This window comes from Radiomyces spectabilis (genome assembly GCF_025331425.1).
Source record: "Radiomyces spectabilis strain NRRL 2753 chromosome Unknown BYT42scaffold_16, whole genome shotgun sequence".
In the NCBI taxonomy this organism is placed as follows: Eukaryota; Fungi; Mucoromycota; class Mucoromycetes; order Mucorales; family Radiomycetaceae; genus Radiomyces; species Radiomyces spectabilis.
This window is the reverse complement of record NW_026251941.1, coordinates 647,542-663,581: the sequence shown is the minus strand read 5'-3', so window position 1 is coordinate 663,581 and position 16,040 is coordinate 647,542. Positions and strand designations below refer to the sequence as shown.

Here is a 16,040-nt window from a genome sequence, read left to right as displayed (position 1 = left end):
TCGTTTGTAAATTTTTTGGTTGGGATATAAAGATGTACAAAAATAGATGGGTTTTTTACCATGATTCCCATCGTGTGTAAGTTAATGACGTCTCCATTCGTCTTCGTACAAATGCTGGGATAGAGTGCGATAACCAGAGTTCTCGTAACTGCTCGTACCGTTTGGGTTTCAAATACTGAGGTGTACCACGTCTATGCATCATTCAAATTCATCAATCCACGTGAAAACATACACATCCATGCCAGCACACTTACTTTAGGAATAAATCAACTTCACCGTGTGTATCCAAATAGGGCGCACTCATAATCGTGCCACCATTGTCATGGAGTAGCAAGACAAAGCATTCTTTTACCACCATATAGATACCGACTTCACCGCCACAACTATTCAGGGTGTTATGCAATCATTAGTTTCGAGCTCATCTCAATAGTTGTCCGTGCATATACTTACAGTAACATGTGCGTGTTGCACTCGCCCATGTCATTTTGGGAACAGCAGAACCGTCGAGAGCACACAAAGGTGCCACACATGAGACAGAGGGCGGGATATTCGGGCAACGTGCCGCAATTTCGGCACGCACGCCGCAGACTTTCGTCAAACAGCTGGTCCATACGGTACGGCAGAGACAGTAAAGAATAGACAGTTGGCAAGTTCAACGATAGACGTACAGGCTCACCCAAGGGATCTTGATGCTTGACCCGCAGGTTGAAATCGCGGCACCAGTGATCAATCAGCGATTGTTCCTGTGTCGAGACGTTGAAAACGCTTTCAAAATCAGGCAGTCCCATGATTTCAACGAGACGATCATATTCGTTATCTGCGATCAAATGCTTGGCGTCTTGCGGGTTTTGCAGCACAAAACCGTGATGTACCACCATGAGTAACAGACACTTTCGAAGGAAAGGTAACGTAAATGTGCGCACCATGGCCGCAAATGCATTGCCGCCAATTTTGTCAAAGAATTGCTGTGCTACAGAAGCAGGTACGTCCAGCGATCCCATCAACCATGCAGCAAATCCACGTGGCCCTTGTTCACCGTGCAGAGGGCGTTGTTGCAGCGATCGCAACTTGTCGCTCAGTTTGGCATCCTTCAGCAACTCTTCTTCCGGGAGTTTCTGGAGGAGGGTCATGGTCACCTTGACCAGTTCAGCAAGGTAAAGCAGTCGAAGAATGTGATGGATATCCATGGTGTCATCGGTCAATGTGAAACTGAGAATATTGAACACTCGGAAAGGATCATCGGCCAACAACGGCATGTAGCTACCGTCATCCTCCATGCTCCCCGAATCGGGCGACGGGAACACTTGCATCAACGCGTTGAGTTGTAATCGGCTGAGAGCGTGGCGTTCCTTGACTTTGTACAGCGGCTCCACCATCCGCGGCAGGACGCGATTCGTCTTTGACAGCACCTTCAACAGCATCTGGGTTTGCGTGGAAATGCCGTCTAGGAAGGTACCGGTGTGTTCGACGGTCAAATCCTTGGCACTCGACTCCTTGACCCCGCGCTGGGCAATTTCCACAGCCGAAATGGTGTAGGCATACATGTCGAAAAGTTCTTCCAAAGCACATCGAAGATGCATGTCTTCCGGGCCAGTGATGATGCGTCCATTTCGTAACTTAATAATCGTCATGAATCGGAAATACAGTCGTTTCAGTTCCGTTAAATCCGACACGGCTAGATGAGGATCATCGTGTCGCAGATCTTGGCTGGCCTGCTCAGCAGCGCCAAAAGAGCCAGGAATTTCGTCCGTCGGATTCGGTTTGACTTGTTCACACAACTGGCTGATAAGATCTTGACCGTGCTGTGAAATGGATTCAAACGGTTCACGCGAACGAAGCACGCCAGGGTACGATTCCTTCTTGCCTTTCCAGACGATAGGCAGTAATGTGTTACCTAGCGCCTTGCACAGTGGACAGAGGAACCGTTTTCTTCCACTGTCCGGCAAAAGCGCACGCAGGGCGCTGGGAGTCTCATTGGCCACCGACGATTGATAGTTTTCGAAACATTCCGCATGCATCAAATGACCACACGAAGAAACGTGGAGTCCCGCCACATGCTCGTCCGACGGGAAGCCGCGAAGATCGGTTTTCTTGTACTGGAGCGTTTCCAGGTTATTGTTCTCTTCGGTTGGATCGATGCCTTGGCAGGTATCAAGGATGTCCGACAACACATCGTGATTGTTCAAAGGAGTTTGGCGCAGGATGTGCGACTTTTGCACCAAGCCTAGCATACCATACAGCTTGGACCGATCCAATTCTTCTTGACACACGATGCAAGTGCCGGAGGGGAAGTGGCAGATACGTTCAAGTTCAAGCTCGCCGTCGGGAGCCACGATCTGCGTCGCCTGAGTCTCTTCTTCAAATTCTTGCTCATAGTCACTTTCATCTTCATCCTCATATTCTTCACCATACTGAGACATGAACTGGTTTTGAGCTTGCGCGAATTGAGACATGATGGCAGCCTGGCGTGCTTTGGCCGCCGCCTTTTTGCGTTCATATTCGGCCTGAGCATCGCTCGCTTTACGATCATCCTCCGTTGGACCATTGCCGGTATAGCGTGCGCTGCGCCATTGCGCAAACTTGTACCTGATATCATCCGATGCATGCTGTTCAAGATAATGGACAATGTAATTGCACCGTTTGTGAATGTGTCGGTATTCCGGATCCTCCAAACGCTTCAGAAGAACATCCAGTAAAGTCACGTTTTGTCGCTCCAAATCCACGACTATCGATACACCATGCTCGGTTGCATTCTGTACAAATCCACGCAACGCGTCAATGGCCGTGTCCGCACGCGATTTACCTTTGGCCGAGGCACGCGTCTGTTCAGCAATCACGTTGTTCTGATCGACAATGGCAAGGAGGGCCAAGTGAAGCGCTTCATCAATGATGGTGTCACTGGCCGTCGACTGATTCAACTGAGGATGCCACAAGGCGTGAACGAGAATGTGGCAGAACAATGGCGTGTGTAAAAAGTTGCCAAGGTACTTGAAAGGTCCAAATCCAATTTTGTGGGCTTCAGGTACAATGAAAAATTCCTCTTTATCATCGAGTTTCTGGTCCGGATGTTGCTGCTTCCATCGTTTTCGGCGCGCGTCAAACGCTTCCTCGCGTTGATTACGTGTGTAATGCCAATAGTAAGGCTCGATTTCGTCATGATATTCTTCCTTGAGTTCGTAGATACCGTGATCGGTCAAACCATCGGGTTCCTTGTAATTGGCCAAAGCGCTCAGCTGGGATTCAAACGATTCATGCTCGCTCAAGCTGTCGGGAATCATTTTCAGAAGCTCGGAATACGCCATACCGGAGATTCCCAGGTACTGGACAATTGCTCGATGAATGCGGTGTTCAACCGACATGCCCGAAGCAAAGCCGCGTTCCGTGGCACAGATAATCAGCAGGTTGAGGAACTCTTCGACAATGTAGGTCTTTTGATTCGCATCGTAAGCCTCATGCTGTTTGTCCGGTCGTCCATTGAACCATGCCACAATATCGAATCGATCCAACATGGTCGCCAGCAATTGGCTAGGATTGGTAGCCACAAAACCAATTTGTAAAAGATAGATATCACGATCATAGGTATTCTCACGCACACTGACATCTCGATAAGTGCGAGCCTATCACACATAGTTGAACATTAACTTCACCGCTCTGCATAAACCACACCATTCATCCACACGCCCATAGGCGAACACACACATCCACAGATCGTGTGCCGTAGACCGATGTGTATGAAAGGGAGGCATTTTTTTTTTTTTTTTTTTTTTTTTTTTTTACAACGCTTACCTGATTTCGCACACCGTATCCGTTGCGTACCCATACACCACTGTTGATTTGTGAGAGCATCACCATGGTTCGGATGGGATAATCCAGAATTGTCAAGACCAAGTCATGGGGTTCCTCTCGGAACACAGCTTGCATCATGTTTTTGAAACCGTAATGCCAGCCATTCTCGGATAGTAATTCGTCGCGAAACAGGGTCACATGTTCAAGAATTTCGGATAAAAGCCAGTGGAAAGGGTGATGAAATGACACAGGTTCGGTGGAAACGTCGTATTCTACCACTTCAAACGTGCCGGATTGCGCAAAGTTGACTTGATGGTATCGTTGCTGGTGCACGCCTCGGATGAGGGGTCGCTTGCGGTTGGTATGAGTAGAATCTTTATCGCGATTGGCCAGTCGCGGAGACCAGTCCGCAATAGCTTTCAGTAACCGATACACGGAACGGCAAAGATTGCGCGATACTTCCGCGGGCGACAGCGTGTCTTGTGATAGAGCAAAGCAGTCGGCAAACTGGCGACACAGCTTGGAGATTTGTAATGTTACATTGAATGCGCTCACCCACGCATTGGCTTCATATTCCACGTGGATAAACTTTTCGCGTTCAATGGGATCCATTCCCTGGAACTGGAACAACATGTCGATAAAATGACGCAGGTACAATGGACTTTGGGTCACTTCGAGTTTCACGGGATCCGCATTTAAAACATAACGGAGATCAAGGAACGTGTACGCGTAACGATGGCGAGTAATTGACCGTGACAAACAGTCCACTTGCATGTGGCGATACTCGTCCGAGAGTAGCATATGGATATCGTCGGTTAAAAAGAAATTGGCGAGAATTGAACACACAATGCCAAAGTATTTGTACTCCTTCACCAGCATCGAGGCCACCGTCGGCACGGTCAACAGTTGAACCGAAAGTGTGCTTACTGAATGCTCCGGTTCGCGATCTTTGAAAAAGAAGGCATCCACTAATTCTGGGTAATTGCGAGCATAACGCGTACCTATAGCACCCGATAAAAATTTAGATCACGAACTATCAAAGTCTGAAACGAAAGCCGACTTACCGAGAGCACGGCGATAGTCAAAGTTGGAAATGAGGGTGCCAATGAGAAGGTCCTTGATACTGGCGCGAGCGCTTTTCCACAACCGTAAATCATACTGCAGTAAATAATCCAAGCGCAATTTACGTTTGAATTCTTTCTTGAGTAGGTCGTTGGCTTCTTTCATGGAACCTTTGGTTGTGTTGACGGGTACGTGAAGCGACGAAGCGATCGCGATCTCTTCTGCCTCCAAATGCTCCACATGTGTTAACCAAGCGTCCAAATCCCAGTCAAGGTCAATAATATCCCGTGAATGCTTTGATGAACGTGGCTTGACAGATTTTGGTTGCGAAGACGGTTGACTCGACTGCGATCCCGCCGTGTGTTCAGTGGTGGTACGAAGAGACGATCGAGAAGGCACGGTGAATGCACGGTCAACAGTGTTCATTTCCACATCATTATCCACACCGTGTTCGTGCATCGAATCCTCGTCTTCGTCGTCGTCGTGCATTTCGGCATCCGGCGATTCGGCGTACTGCTCGTAAGAGGATTCCCAATGATCGTAAATCTCTTCGTCGTCGTCGTGTTCGTCCTCATTCACGATTTCACGAAACACTTCAGGACCGTTTAAGTCGTCATCGTCCTCGTTTTCGACTTCGCGAAAAGTTTCATGATCATTCAATTCGTCATCTTCTTCTTCATCTTCATTATGATCACGCTGGGTTTCCACTTGGCGGATGATCCACGGTAACTCTTGGAAAAAGTCTTGGACATCCTCGTTGGTGATCACAAACTCATTGCCGTCGTTATTAAATTGCAGCTGGTTCACTTCATTCATGATATTCGGAGCATCTTCCAATTCTTCGTCGGTAAACCCATCTTCTGGACCATCATCGGCACTGGCGAAACTATCATCTTCTTCCACCATGCGTCCTCGTCGTGATCGGGTGGATAACGCCGCCAGGTCGGAACGAAGTGACCAGTCTTCACACAGCACTTCACACACCGTATCTCGCATAATGCAATTGCCGCCTTGAACGTGGCTAAAGAATTTATATCGTCCACCAATGAGATCCTTGAGCCAATCCAGTAAAATTCCACAAATCTCTTCACGTAGCGTATTCTGAATTGACCGGATCGTGACGGCCAGCTTGATGGAATGAATTCGCTGGGCGATCTCTAGCAACTCGGCCACGTCGTCTGAGATTTTGATTGTGGTACGACCATAAGCATCCACATTTTCGGCAATCTTGATTGCTTCGTGCTTGGCGCATCCAATCGAACGTACAACGATGGAAATGACTTCGTCAAAGGAATGCTTTTCGTCGTTCCATAACACACAAGCGTACATTTGGCGTTGACCTTCGGCGGCATTGGCAATCGGTATATGCAGGGCTTTGTGCGAATCTTCGCAATCCTGTTGAATATCGTGCAAATTGGTAGGTGACACATCTTCGGGCGACGTAGCAAAGGTTTCAAGCATGTAATCAATGACCACGGCGATGGTTTCTTTGACCGAAGCTAGTAGTTCGGCAGGCACCGATGTTAAAAGATCCAGTGCAGGGGTTGGTTCGGCGGCGGTGGAAGGACCGGAAGCGTGTGGACTGTGAATGGCGCAGTGTAAAGGGATTTTCCAAGCTTCGGGATCACCGCAATCGCAGCAACCGCCACCGCGACTAATCCAAATCTTGACATCGTGACCTTCATGTTGAGTGCCATGGAAACATCGAGAACACATGACACAGGTATCGTCAAGGCCGCAATTCCTGGTGAAAAAAGCAAAAAAGAAAGAGAGCATACGCGAAAGTAGGGTCAGATCACCAAATTCTGTTTCGTGTGTTCATCCACCATCGGCGTGGCATTTCCCGGGTTTTCATTTTACCTGCAGCGATAGACACTTTCGCCTTTTTTAAACAAATGGCCACATTGCTTGCCACGTTGACTTTCCCAGTACTCGGGGCTACCGGCCGAAGTGTCGATGAGAACGTTATCCGGATTGGTGGCCACGACCGCCGAGGCATCATCGTTGCTGTCAAACAAGTTGTATTTTTCTAGCAATGTCGACAGATTTTCGCTTTCAGACAATCCTTCTTTGAAAAAGTATTTTTGCATCCACGACAAGTTGTTGCTCCATAATGCGCGGTAACAATTGGTCAGAATCTGGCGTTTCGCGCCTCGATGTAGCTTGTTTTTGTAGACGGTGGGTGCTTCTTTAAGAAAGTGAGCGAGTTGCGCAGGCGTGACCGGCGCAGCGGTAAGATCAGCTCCTGACGAATGGAATGACATTGATCGTGCTTCCTACAAGTAGAAATTCGTCATACGTCTCTGATGCGGGATTGCACGAGAAAGAATAAGAGCAAGAAAAAAAAAAGTTAAAAAAAAAGATCGGGCCCGTTTTCGAGACAACCACATTTGGGCTTAAAGTTTGCGGCATTCCCTTTGGCCAATCATCCGACTGCGTGCTTTTAAAATATTACCAGAACGCTGAACTAGGGTGGACCTTTTTTGTTCAATCTTCTCCCCATCACGAATAATATTTTAACAACTCACACTGATAAACAATGAAAACATATAAAAGAGCTAGTTTTCTTGCGGTGGCAAGCATATAAAGAAAAAACGATCGAGCTTGAATCAAAAATATATGCGCAGTCGTAGGTCATATTAATAAGCGTCGGACTCTAGAAGCAGGTTTCTAGTGTATCCACCCACTATGCAGCGACCCGTGCCTAAAAGTTGGCGCCAATCTGTGAGAATCAAGGAAATACTATCATTGAATGTCAAACTCCAAAAAAGACTTTTTTGCACGAAGCGCCACCAATAATATGTTCTTTTTTTATGATTTCAGGTTTATTCAAACGGTATAAGTATAAATATCTGTAAAAGCCGCGCCTGCTGCGAAACATTAAAGCTTAGAGTATTTGGGAGGGTTTTTGGTCACAAAGGCTTCCACGGATTTTGGAATATCCTAGAAAAGAATCAATGTAAAAAGTTCATCCACAAAATGAGAAAGAAGACGATCTGGCAGATACGTTACCTCTGTGATCAACATGCCGGCATTCCAAGCAACGGTATACTCCAAGCCTTCCGCCACCGAATGGTCTCGAGAATAATTCAACAAGTGTCTAGACATCAAACACTTATCAACCAATCCAAGTCACAGGACAGTTGGTGGGAATATCATCAACTTACTTGGTACCTACAACAGCCACCGGCGATTTGGAAGCAATGATATTGGCGGTCTCCAATGCTTTTTCTGAGCGTACAAGATCAGATTTTTTCTACTTGTCATTTATGGAAATTTCCCACGGTGTTGAACAACACATACCGATTAATTTCTCATAGTTATCCAGGACACGATTCACTAAACCACACTGCAAGGCTTCGTCGGCATAGATGCTACAAAGAAACCCATTAACATTCTTGACTCGTCCCTTGTAATCGAATATTAAAGTAATTACTTTCTACCAGTGAAGCAAAGTTCACGCACCAAGCTGTTGTTGCCAATGATCTTGGGCAACCGTTGCAGTGAGCCAACATCCGCCGCCAAGCCAACGTCGACTTCCTTTTAAAGACAAAGCGCCAAAAACCCCGAATGGGGTAGAAATGATCAGCAAAAGAACAAAAAAAATATGCGCTTGATTATTTGTAGCTCCGTCTAATTTACCTTGACGCAAAAGAAAGCGTCCTTGCTGGCGTAACGAATATCGCAAGCAGTAATTAAATCAACGCCTGCACCGAAACAGCCATTATGAATAGCTGCAATGACTGGCCGGGAACATTTTTCAACGGCAGTTAAAGCATCTTGATAAGTCTAAGCCGCGCCCCGTAGTTCAATTGAGATATACAATGCGCGATGGTCTTCCCATTCGATTCAACGAACCTTGATGTGTGCGCGAGTAGCATAAACTTGTCGCGCAGTATCCACAGCCTCGCCGAATTTGAAACCCCCTTCTTTGACTGCCGAAAAAAAAAAAAACGAAAATGAATTAGCTCAAAAGCTAGATTTTTATGCATGGCAGAAATGATACCTACGATCAAGACCAGCCGAGAACATGCGTCCGGATCCGGATACTACGACTGCTGTTACATTGGGATCCGCGGACAATGTGTCAAATACCGAATGAATATCTGCAAAGAGTCTTTTTTTTTTTTTCCATCCAATGACTTGTAAGAATGAGTGTTCAGGCAGCGAAAAAAAAAGGAATAATAATAGGCATACTTGTCATTAAAGGCATTAAGGCGCTTGGGACGATAAAGTTGGACGTGAGCTACGCCATTGGGAGAAATGTCGACTTTAAGATTCTCGTACTGATAATTAGAAGGGGTCATGGTGAATGGGGAAGAAAAGGGCGCCTCGTTCAACAATCTGTCTTTGTCATGGAAATTAACTTACCACTGAATTGATTGAAATTCCGCCTTTTCATCTTTCACATCAGGCCCCAAAAAGCGCAAAAGCAATGAATTTGGCTGAGTCATGCACAACCGATGATGCGAAAAAAATCAGACACGTTTTCCTTCTTTTTTTTCTTTCCGGGACATTTTATTATTTTTTTATCAATGCAAATCGTGTTGGAATGATGGTGATCTTGCTTAATTAATGAAGACGAGGAGATGCTACGGTGGATGAAGGTGCTGTGTGGATCAAACTGGCGCTACTACTTGCTCCGGATCTAGCAAATAACATATCCAGACTGGCCACAGTTTGAGCTAATTCTTTTTGGAAAGCAACTTCTTGCTTGACCTTGAATAATAGTCGTTTCAACAAATCATCCATAATTGGAGATTGACCAAACACAGGAGAATAAATGTCTAGAAAACAGTTTCCAAAACGTCAAAAAAAGGCTTGGTAAGACAGCCCGTTAACAAAATAGTCAACTTACCAATCAGGGCATCGGTAACATCGATCACCAAATTGGTGTATCGAGGATGATGGATATGTTTGATCAAGAAGCGCACCAGGGGTTCTAATGACACGTCGTCTCGACCGGTAATGGCGGTCTTTAAACCGTCGCGATGGATCAATTCCAGTAACAAGGCGGCTACCACCGCAGGCTCGTGAACTCCCTCTCGTAATACTTCATCCAACGCATTACCGTACTGGAACTTTTTAAGGAACTGATCGTATTTACGCAGACGCTTGGTTCGCTCTCTTTCCACCACGAAATCGTCTTGCCGTGTCTGTGTGAAGTATTTGTAGGCGCCCGTGCGGAGACGCTCGTCTTTTTGCTTTTTGGCCGCGACTTCGGCCGATTTGATTTGTCGCTGACGAATGGATAATAAGCCGTTGGCCATACCAACGACAAGATGGGAATCGTCCGGTGACAGAGCTACACTCAGTACAGGTGCAGGGTACTTGACGCTGTGCACCACCTTGTAATCTTCCACGTTGTAGACCTTGACATGATGATCCAATGAACCCGTCACCAGTCGTGACGACGAACCATCGAAGCATAAACTGGTAATCGTCTTTTGATGGTTGGAAATAGCATGCATGCATCGTCCACCACCTAGTAAATCCCACACTTTCAAGGTAGGTCCGCCCGCCGACACCACGGCCCCTCCACCAGGATACATCAAGATCGATTCCACCGGCGCACCGTGATTCATCGTCATCACACAACCGTTCTGTCTCATATCCCATAATTTGACGGTCTGATCGTACGAACCCGTCATCACTAAATTGGGATTCTCGTCGCTGACCAGCCCGGTTCGAACGTAATCCTCGTGATCCTCAAACACATTGACGCTGGCTTCGGTTGGTATATCCCACACACGCACCGTTCGATCATCCGAAGCCGACAGGACATTTACATTATTCTTGGAAAATCGAGTCACATGCACAGGCCTACGAAGAAAAAAAAAAGTATAAAGTTAACGATTTCATCCGATCGCGATCCAACATGGTGCGGAGGGCACCAAGTAGAAAGAAAAAGAACCAACTTCGGCTTACATGGTGTGTTCGCGGAAAGTTCTGAGAATGGCTCTTGAATTAACATCAAAGACTTGGACTAAACCGGTGGCATCGCCTGCAACTACGAGTTTGCCATCGTGACGAAAACTAGCCGAGTAAGCAATATCTTTGAATCGAGAAATGGTCTTTTTCGGTTGATGAGTCTTTGAGGAATAGATCTGTACACGAGTCGAAGAGGTCACTGCAAAATCATAGGGTGCCACAGGCGAGAAATAAATGGAGGGAATGCTGGCATATTCTTTGATCAAGATGGGAGACTAAGAAAGCATAAAAACGTTAAGTGAACCAGATCATGGCAAGCAAAAAAAGCGTGAACAAATAAAGCGCTTACCTTGAACCGACGCCAGTACCTGGTTTCCGGGTTTTTACGAGAAGCTACCTTGGGATTCTTCTTGACCACGATCTTTTGATAATCGCCCATTCTATTTTTATATACACAAGTTGGGTAAAAAAATGGGTCAGGTCTTTTTGGAGAGCTTCAAATCGACACGAATAGAGAAAAATTCACAAACATATGCTAAGCCACTTTTCCCGAAATGTAATTGGCACGCCTCATAAATGACTGTTTCGTGACTATTTTTACTTCGTGGATGATGTGGCCGTGGATCCGCTTTGAACCCAAGTGGTCGCTTAATATATACCATCAAAAGGGATTCCCGGCTGTAATACGATTGTTGAGCGTCACTTTTATTGTTAGAGATTCTTTCTGCACAGTTGTGCATTTTTTATCAGAGCGTTGCAATCTCTTGTCGCCGGCCCGGTGATACGGTGGTGTGCGGAATAGGGGGATCTGTGGGCTAATGTTCTTCCCGGACAGTCACATGCCACTTCCATGAATGTCCGAATTAGTCCGGAGAAATGTCTCCAAACTGCATTTGCTCCATAGTCCGAAACCGGCAGACCACCACATTGGACGGACGACAGTGATTGAGGCAGATCCTTCTCTTTACCGAAATGGTGAGTAGCCATCCTATAGTTTTTGAGGTGGTGGGGCGATGGTGTTGAGAGAGAAGAAGATGGATCAAATGGAGGAGACGGTAGTGGATGAATATCGATGGATGCAGAATGCCATTGTCCAGATGCTCCATCCTACCTTATATTTCGAAGACAGCTGTAACGATTCCTTACCGTCGAACTCGATGATCCATCTACAGTGGACATTCACTGTGGAATCGACATTTTATTGCATTGCAAAAAAGTGCTGAGCATTCTTTCAATCCACTCGCTTGCCACACCGGACAATTCGACGATTCAACAAGATTTCTAAATTGGAGGTTTTTTTTTTTTCTGTTTGAATAGCCTACCAGACTTCACCACAACAGAAAGAAGCGTGGACACGTCTCCGCCGGTCACGGTCGTGTTGGCAAGCACAGAAAGCATCCTGGTGGTCGTGGTCTTGCTGGTGGTCAGCACCATCACCGCATCAACATGGATAAGTACCATCCCGGTTACTTCGGTAAGGTCGGTATGCGTCACTTCCACTTGAAGAAGAACCAGACCTGGCGCCCCGTGATCAATCTCGACCAGATCTGGTCTTTGGCCGGTGAAGGTGTTCGTGAAAAGTACAAGAACACCGAAAAGGTCCCCGTCATTGACGCTCTCCAGAACGGTTACGGCAAGGTCTTGGCCAAGGGTTCCGTTAGCCAGCCCGTCATTGTCCGCACCCGCTACGTCTCTCGTCGTGCCGAAGAAAAGATCAAGGCCGCCGGTGGTGGTATGTATAACAAATTGTCGATTTGAAAGAAGAATATAAAATTAACTTTAATTTCTCAATCTTGATAGTTGTCGAACTCATTGCTTAAGCTATTCGCCCAATGGTCACTCGGATGTTCAAATTAAAAATAAATGCTTCATTATAAAGCACTTGCTGAATGCTGTAAAGTCGCAATGAAGGACTACAATGGAGTTCCTGTGTATGGTGTGGATAGCATTTTCTCGCTAAAAAAATATTCACACGCAATTTGGGCACTTTTGAAATAGTGTGTTCCATTTTGAAAGATCTCTCACGGTCGTTGCGAGTATCTTGGCATGGAATTTACTTGCTGTAATCAAGTAATGGGATGATGCGTGCCATTCCTGAAAAAGGCTTGACGCAGTCTGCAGTGTATTAGCTTAATAGGGCAATTGACAGTTCACCAACGACAATATTCACGAATTCTCGTATAAGCCCCACCTTGGAAGCCCATGTCATTAGTTGGTGGCACATCAACTGCAAAATTTCCTGAGAATATCATCACATGATATCAGGAGAAGGAAAAAAGTGGCAGTTCAGTTATCTAAAGAACTGTTATTCCTCAAGATGGATATGGCCATTGGGAACTGTCGGATACAATAGAAGCTTAATCCAGCTTGAGAAGGCATGGTTCTAACAAATACGCGATAAAATTCTCACAACTGATGAATGCATAAAAAAGTTATCATCTAAACTAGACTAGATGAAAGTAGCCTTTTTATTGCATTACTCGGATTACATCATGATTCAACATCATGTCCTTGCAGCATGTTCAAAAGGAGCGACTGTCCTGCAGTGTAAGTTATATGGACGGTGCTATTGACGATTGGCCCTGCCAATGTGAAGCATGACGTTGCCGTTGTAACACATGCATGTCATAAAAGCATATTTTCTACCAGAGCTTTCTACGACTGGTGCAGCGTTTTCTCGTCATACACACAGTAATCAATCTCTGCAATTTTTCAAACATGTCTTGCTAGACAGCCTAAGTGACGTTTTGCGGCGCTTTTCATTGATCAACGCCCAAACCGATGATGAAGCTGCCAATCAGGATAAATTTATTCTGCAGCTTCAGATTACCAATCAATGGGATGCATCGAGTGTTAGAATGATTGAGATAAAATTAGACTTGCTGCACAACCGGACAATAGGTGGTTGTCGATCTTCGTCCTCGAGTGACCAATCGGAGTTCAGCTGAAAAAATTGTTTTTCCAGGAACCAATCATTACCAGTATATGACGTATCCTCCAACCGTCTTTGGTAGGAGGAAAAAGGGGGGATGGTTGGAGTTATGAAGCTGTATAGGTGGCAAGAGACCAGCATAGAAGAACAAAGAATACAAGTCAATAATGTCCAGAGTATATTGAATATTTACAAAGACCATTTCGGAATTACTGTTTGCGGCAAAATTCTATAAAACAGCAGATGGTAGTTAAGTGCCGAGACAAAGAATGCGACGGTGAGTGATGCGCGGTAATCTCAGAAGCTGTTTATGGAAGTTGAGTTGCCATTCGTGGTACATAATTTACATATCATGCGACATGATATAAGGATCCTGAATGATCCGGTGGTGTGGCGAATTGTATTTCGTCAAAATGGAGTACAAGAAGCGATGTAAAAAAAAAACGATAGGTTATTAATCGATTTCATTAGATAAACCCCAATGGGCTTGGTTGAACTGGGGTCAACGACCAATGAGTGTAAAGAAGAAAAGCATGGAAAGCAATGGACAAAAATGGCTCATCGGGTCAAGTTCCGTTCCAAGAAACGGATGGCGCCGTGTCATTGGTGTGTGTCAGGGAGGCCAAAGGCTTGGCGGAGCTGGCAATATGTTTCTGAACGCCCTCATATCATTGGTTTCACCACGTGATATCCGTACAATATATAAATGTCGACCGCAGTGTTGCCCCTTTCATCATACATTTCCTTTTTATTTTTCTCTATCTATCTATCTATCTCTATATCCTCTCTTCCTTTTCTTATCTGAAATAACAAACATGCAAATTTTTGTCAAGACCCTTACTGGCAAGACCATCACTCTTGAAGTGGAATCGTCCGACTCCATCGACAATGTCAAGCAAAAGATTCAAGATAAGGAAGGAATTCCACCGGATCAGCAACGTCTGATCTTTGCTGGCAAGCAGTTGGAAGACGGACGAACGCTGTCAGATTACAATATCCAAAAAGAATCAACGCTTCATTTGGTGCTCCGTTTGCGTGGTGGTATGCAGATTTTTGTCAAGACACTGACGGGCAAGACCATCACACTGGAAGTGGAGTCATCGGATTCTATCGATAACGTCAAGCAAAAGATTCAAGATAAAGAAGGTATCCCACCGGATCAGCAACGATTGATCTTCGCAGGCAAGCAGCTGGAAGATGGCCGTACGTTGTCGGATTACAATATTCAAAAGGAGTCAACGCTGCATTTGGTGCTGCGCTTGCGTGGCGGAGCTGTTGAGTCATCCCTTGCATCATCGTCCTCCTCGTCTTCGTCAGCGACCGGTGACGTGTCAGGTTCATCCAGTAGCGGTACCAAGAAGAAGCGGTGTGCATTTGGAAGCTGTCACGATAAGTCGGTGAATATTATTGGGGATTGTCGGTATTGCCAATCCAGGTTCTGTGCTCGTCATCGACTGCCGGAGGCGCATGCGTGTGTCAATCTAACGAGTTGCAAACAAATGGCCCACGAACGAAATAGCATGAAGCTGCTGAGCGAGCGGTGTGTCGCAAGCAAAGTATGATGTGTACAACATTTTACTATTTTAGACTTTATTGATCTCTTTATCCCTCCCTTTCCACTTTTTTCTTTCCATTCATTATTGAAAGATAAAATATATCTTGTATTTTTGTAATCTTGCTCTTATTCTCGCTCTCCCCTTAAGCCCATTAAAAAAAAAAAAGAAAACCCCTCTTTCAATATGTCTTTTTTTTTTCATTATTATTCCTATCCTTTCTCCTCGATGAGCTTTTTTCCTTCTTATTTGAACATTCTGCATAAATCATGGATTAAAGACTTTTTATTATGGAAAAAAAAGAAATAGGACTTTTTGGTTTGGTTGGTTTTGCTAGTCTAGTGTGCGTAGTTTTCGTCTACTTGGGGTAATTGACAAAGTTCCCATAAAGTTCAGTTGCGCTTACATCATGGGGCGTTCACATAGAGTAGTCGACATGCGGACTCAGTCACGTTGACACCATTTGTATATTGAATGATGCGGGCTTCGTCACTCGAATATATCGTCTTATTCGACTGCACTCGAAGCAAGATGGGAAGTGGTTCCATTTTTTTTTCTTTTCCTTTCTCAGGGGTAACGTGCTTCCGCTGAAGGTCGATTATATTTTCTGCCATTGGATCGAAATTTCTTGTCGAATAAGAGTGTGTGGCGTGAAAAAGGCCATTAGGGAAAAAGATTGGAACTCTCCCATTGGGTGATTTTTGCCCAGTAATCAATTGAATCGCCGCCAATCTCAAACGGTTTTTTTTGGTGTCTTTTTGCGCGGGTGTTGTCAT

The 16,040-nt window shown here is 45.5% G+C and overlaps 5 protein-coding genes across 5 annotated transcripts; 2 read left to right on the top strand and 3 right to left on the bottom strand.

The window, feature by feature from the left end:
* Positions 1-168: 168 nt before the first annotated feature.
* BYT42DRAFT_588028 (uncharacterized protein) lies at positions 169-7,244 on the bottom strand. Its single transcript, XM_051570234.1, has 5 exons — positions 6,709-7,244; positions 4,851-6,592; positions 3,787-4,787; positions 451-3,617; positions 169-383 (listed from the first exon to the last, which is right to left on the bottom strand). The coding sequence occupies exons 1-5, from the start codon at positions 7,110-7,112 to the stop codon at positions 251-253; spliced, it is 6,447 nt and encodes a 2,148-aa protein (XP_051418958.1). The 5' UTR covers positions 7,113-7,244; the 3' UTR covers positions 169-250.
* Positions 7,245-7,599: 355 nt separating this feature from the next.
* Positions 7,600-9,201, bottom strand: BYT42DRAFT_588027 (ClpP/crotonase-like domain-containing protein). The gene is made up of 9 exons (XM_051570233.1): positions 9,046-9,201; positions 8,859-8,965; positions 8,707-8,783; positions 8,491-8,637; positions 8,285-8,388; positions 8,152-8,222; positions 8,016-8,079; positions 7,861-7,948; positions 7,600-7,791 (listed from the first exon to the last, which is right to left on the bottom strand). The coding sequence occupies exons 1-9, from the start codon at positions 9,153-9,155 to the stop codon at positions 7,729-7,731; spliced, it is 831 nt and encodes a 276-aa protein (XP_051418957.1). The 5' UTR covers positions 9,156-9,201; the 3' UTR covers positions 7,600-7,728.
* A 142-nt stretch (positions 9,202-9,343) lies between these two features.
* BYT42DRAFT_588022 (WD40-repeat-containing domain protein) lies at positions 9,344-11,310 on the bottom strand. Its single transcript, XM_051570232.1, has 4 exons — positions 11,129-11,310; positions 10,777-11,054; positions 9,707-10,671; positions 9,344-9,635 (listed from the first exon to the last, which is right to left on the bottom strand). Exons 1-4 carry the CDS (start codon positions 11,216-11,218, stop codon positions 9,421-9,423), a joined length of 1,548 nt encoding a protein of 515 aa, XP_051418956.1. The 5' UTR covers positions 11,219-11,310; the 3' UTR covers positions 9,344-9,420.
* Positions 11,311-12,141: 831 nt separating this feature from the next.
* Positions 12,142-12,893, top strand: BYT42DRAFT_588019 (60S ribosomal protein L28-B). Its single transcript, XM_051570231.1, has 2 exons — positions 12,142-12,511; positions 12,580-12,893. The coding sequence occupies exons 1-2, from the start codon at positions 12,226-12,228 to the stop codon at positions 12,597-12,599; spliced, it is 306 nt and encodes a 101-aa protein (XP_051418955.1). The 5' UTR covers positions 12,142-12,225; the 3' UTR covers positions 12,600-12,893.
* A 1,640-nt stretch (positions 12,894-14,533) lies between these two features.
* On the top strand, positions 14,534-15,566 carry BYT42DRAFT_588017 (ubiquitin-related domain-containing protein). The gene has a single exon (XM_051570230.1). It carries the CDS (start codon positions 14,755-14,757, stop codon positions 15,271-15,273), a length of 519 nt encoding a protein of 172 aa, XP_051418954.1. The 5' UTR covers positions 14,534-14,754; the 3' UTR covers positions 15,274-15,566.
* The last annotated feature ends 474 nt before the right edge of the window (positions 15,567-16,040 follow it).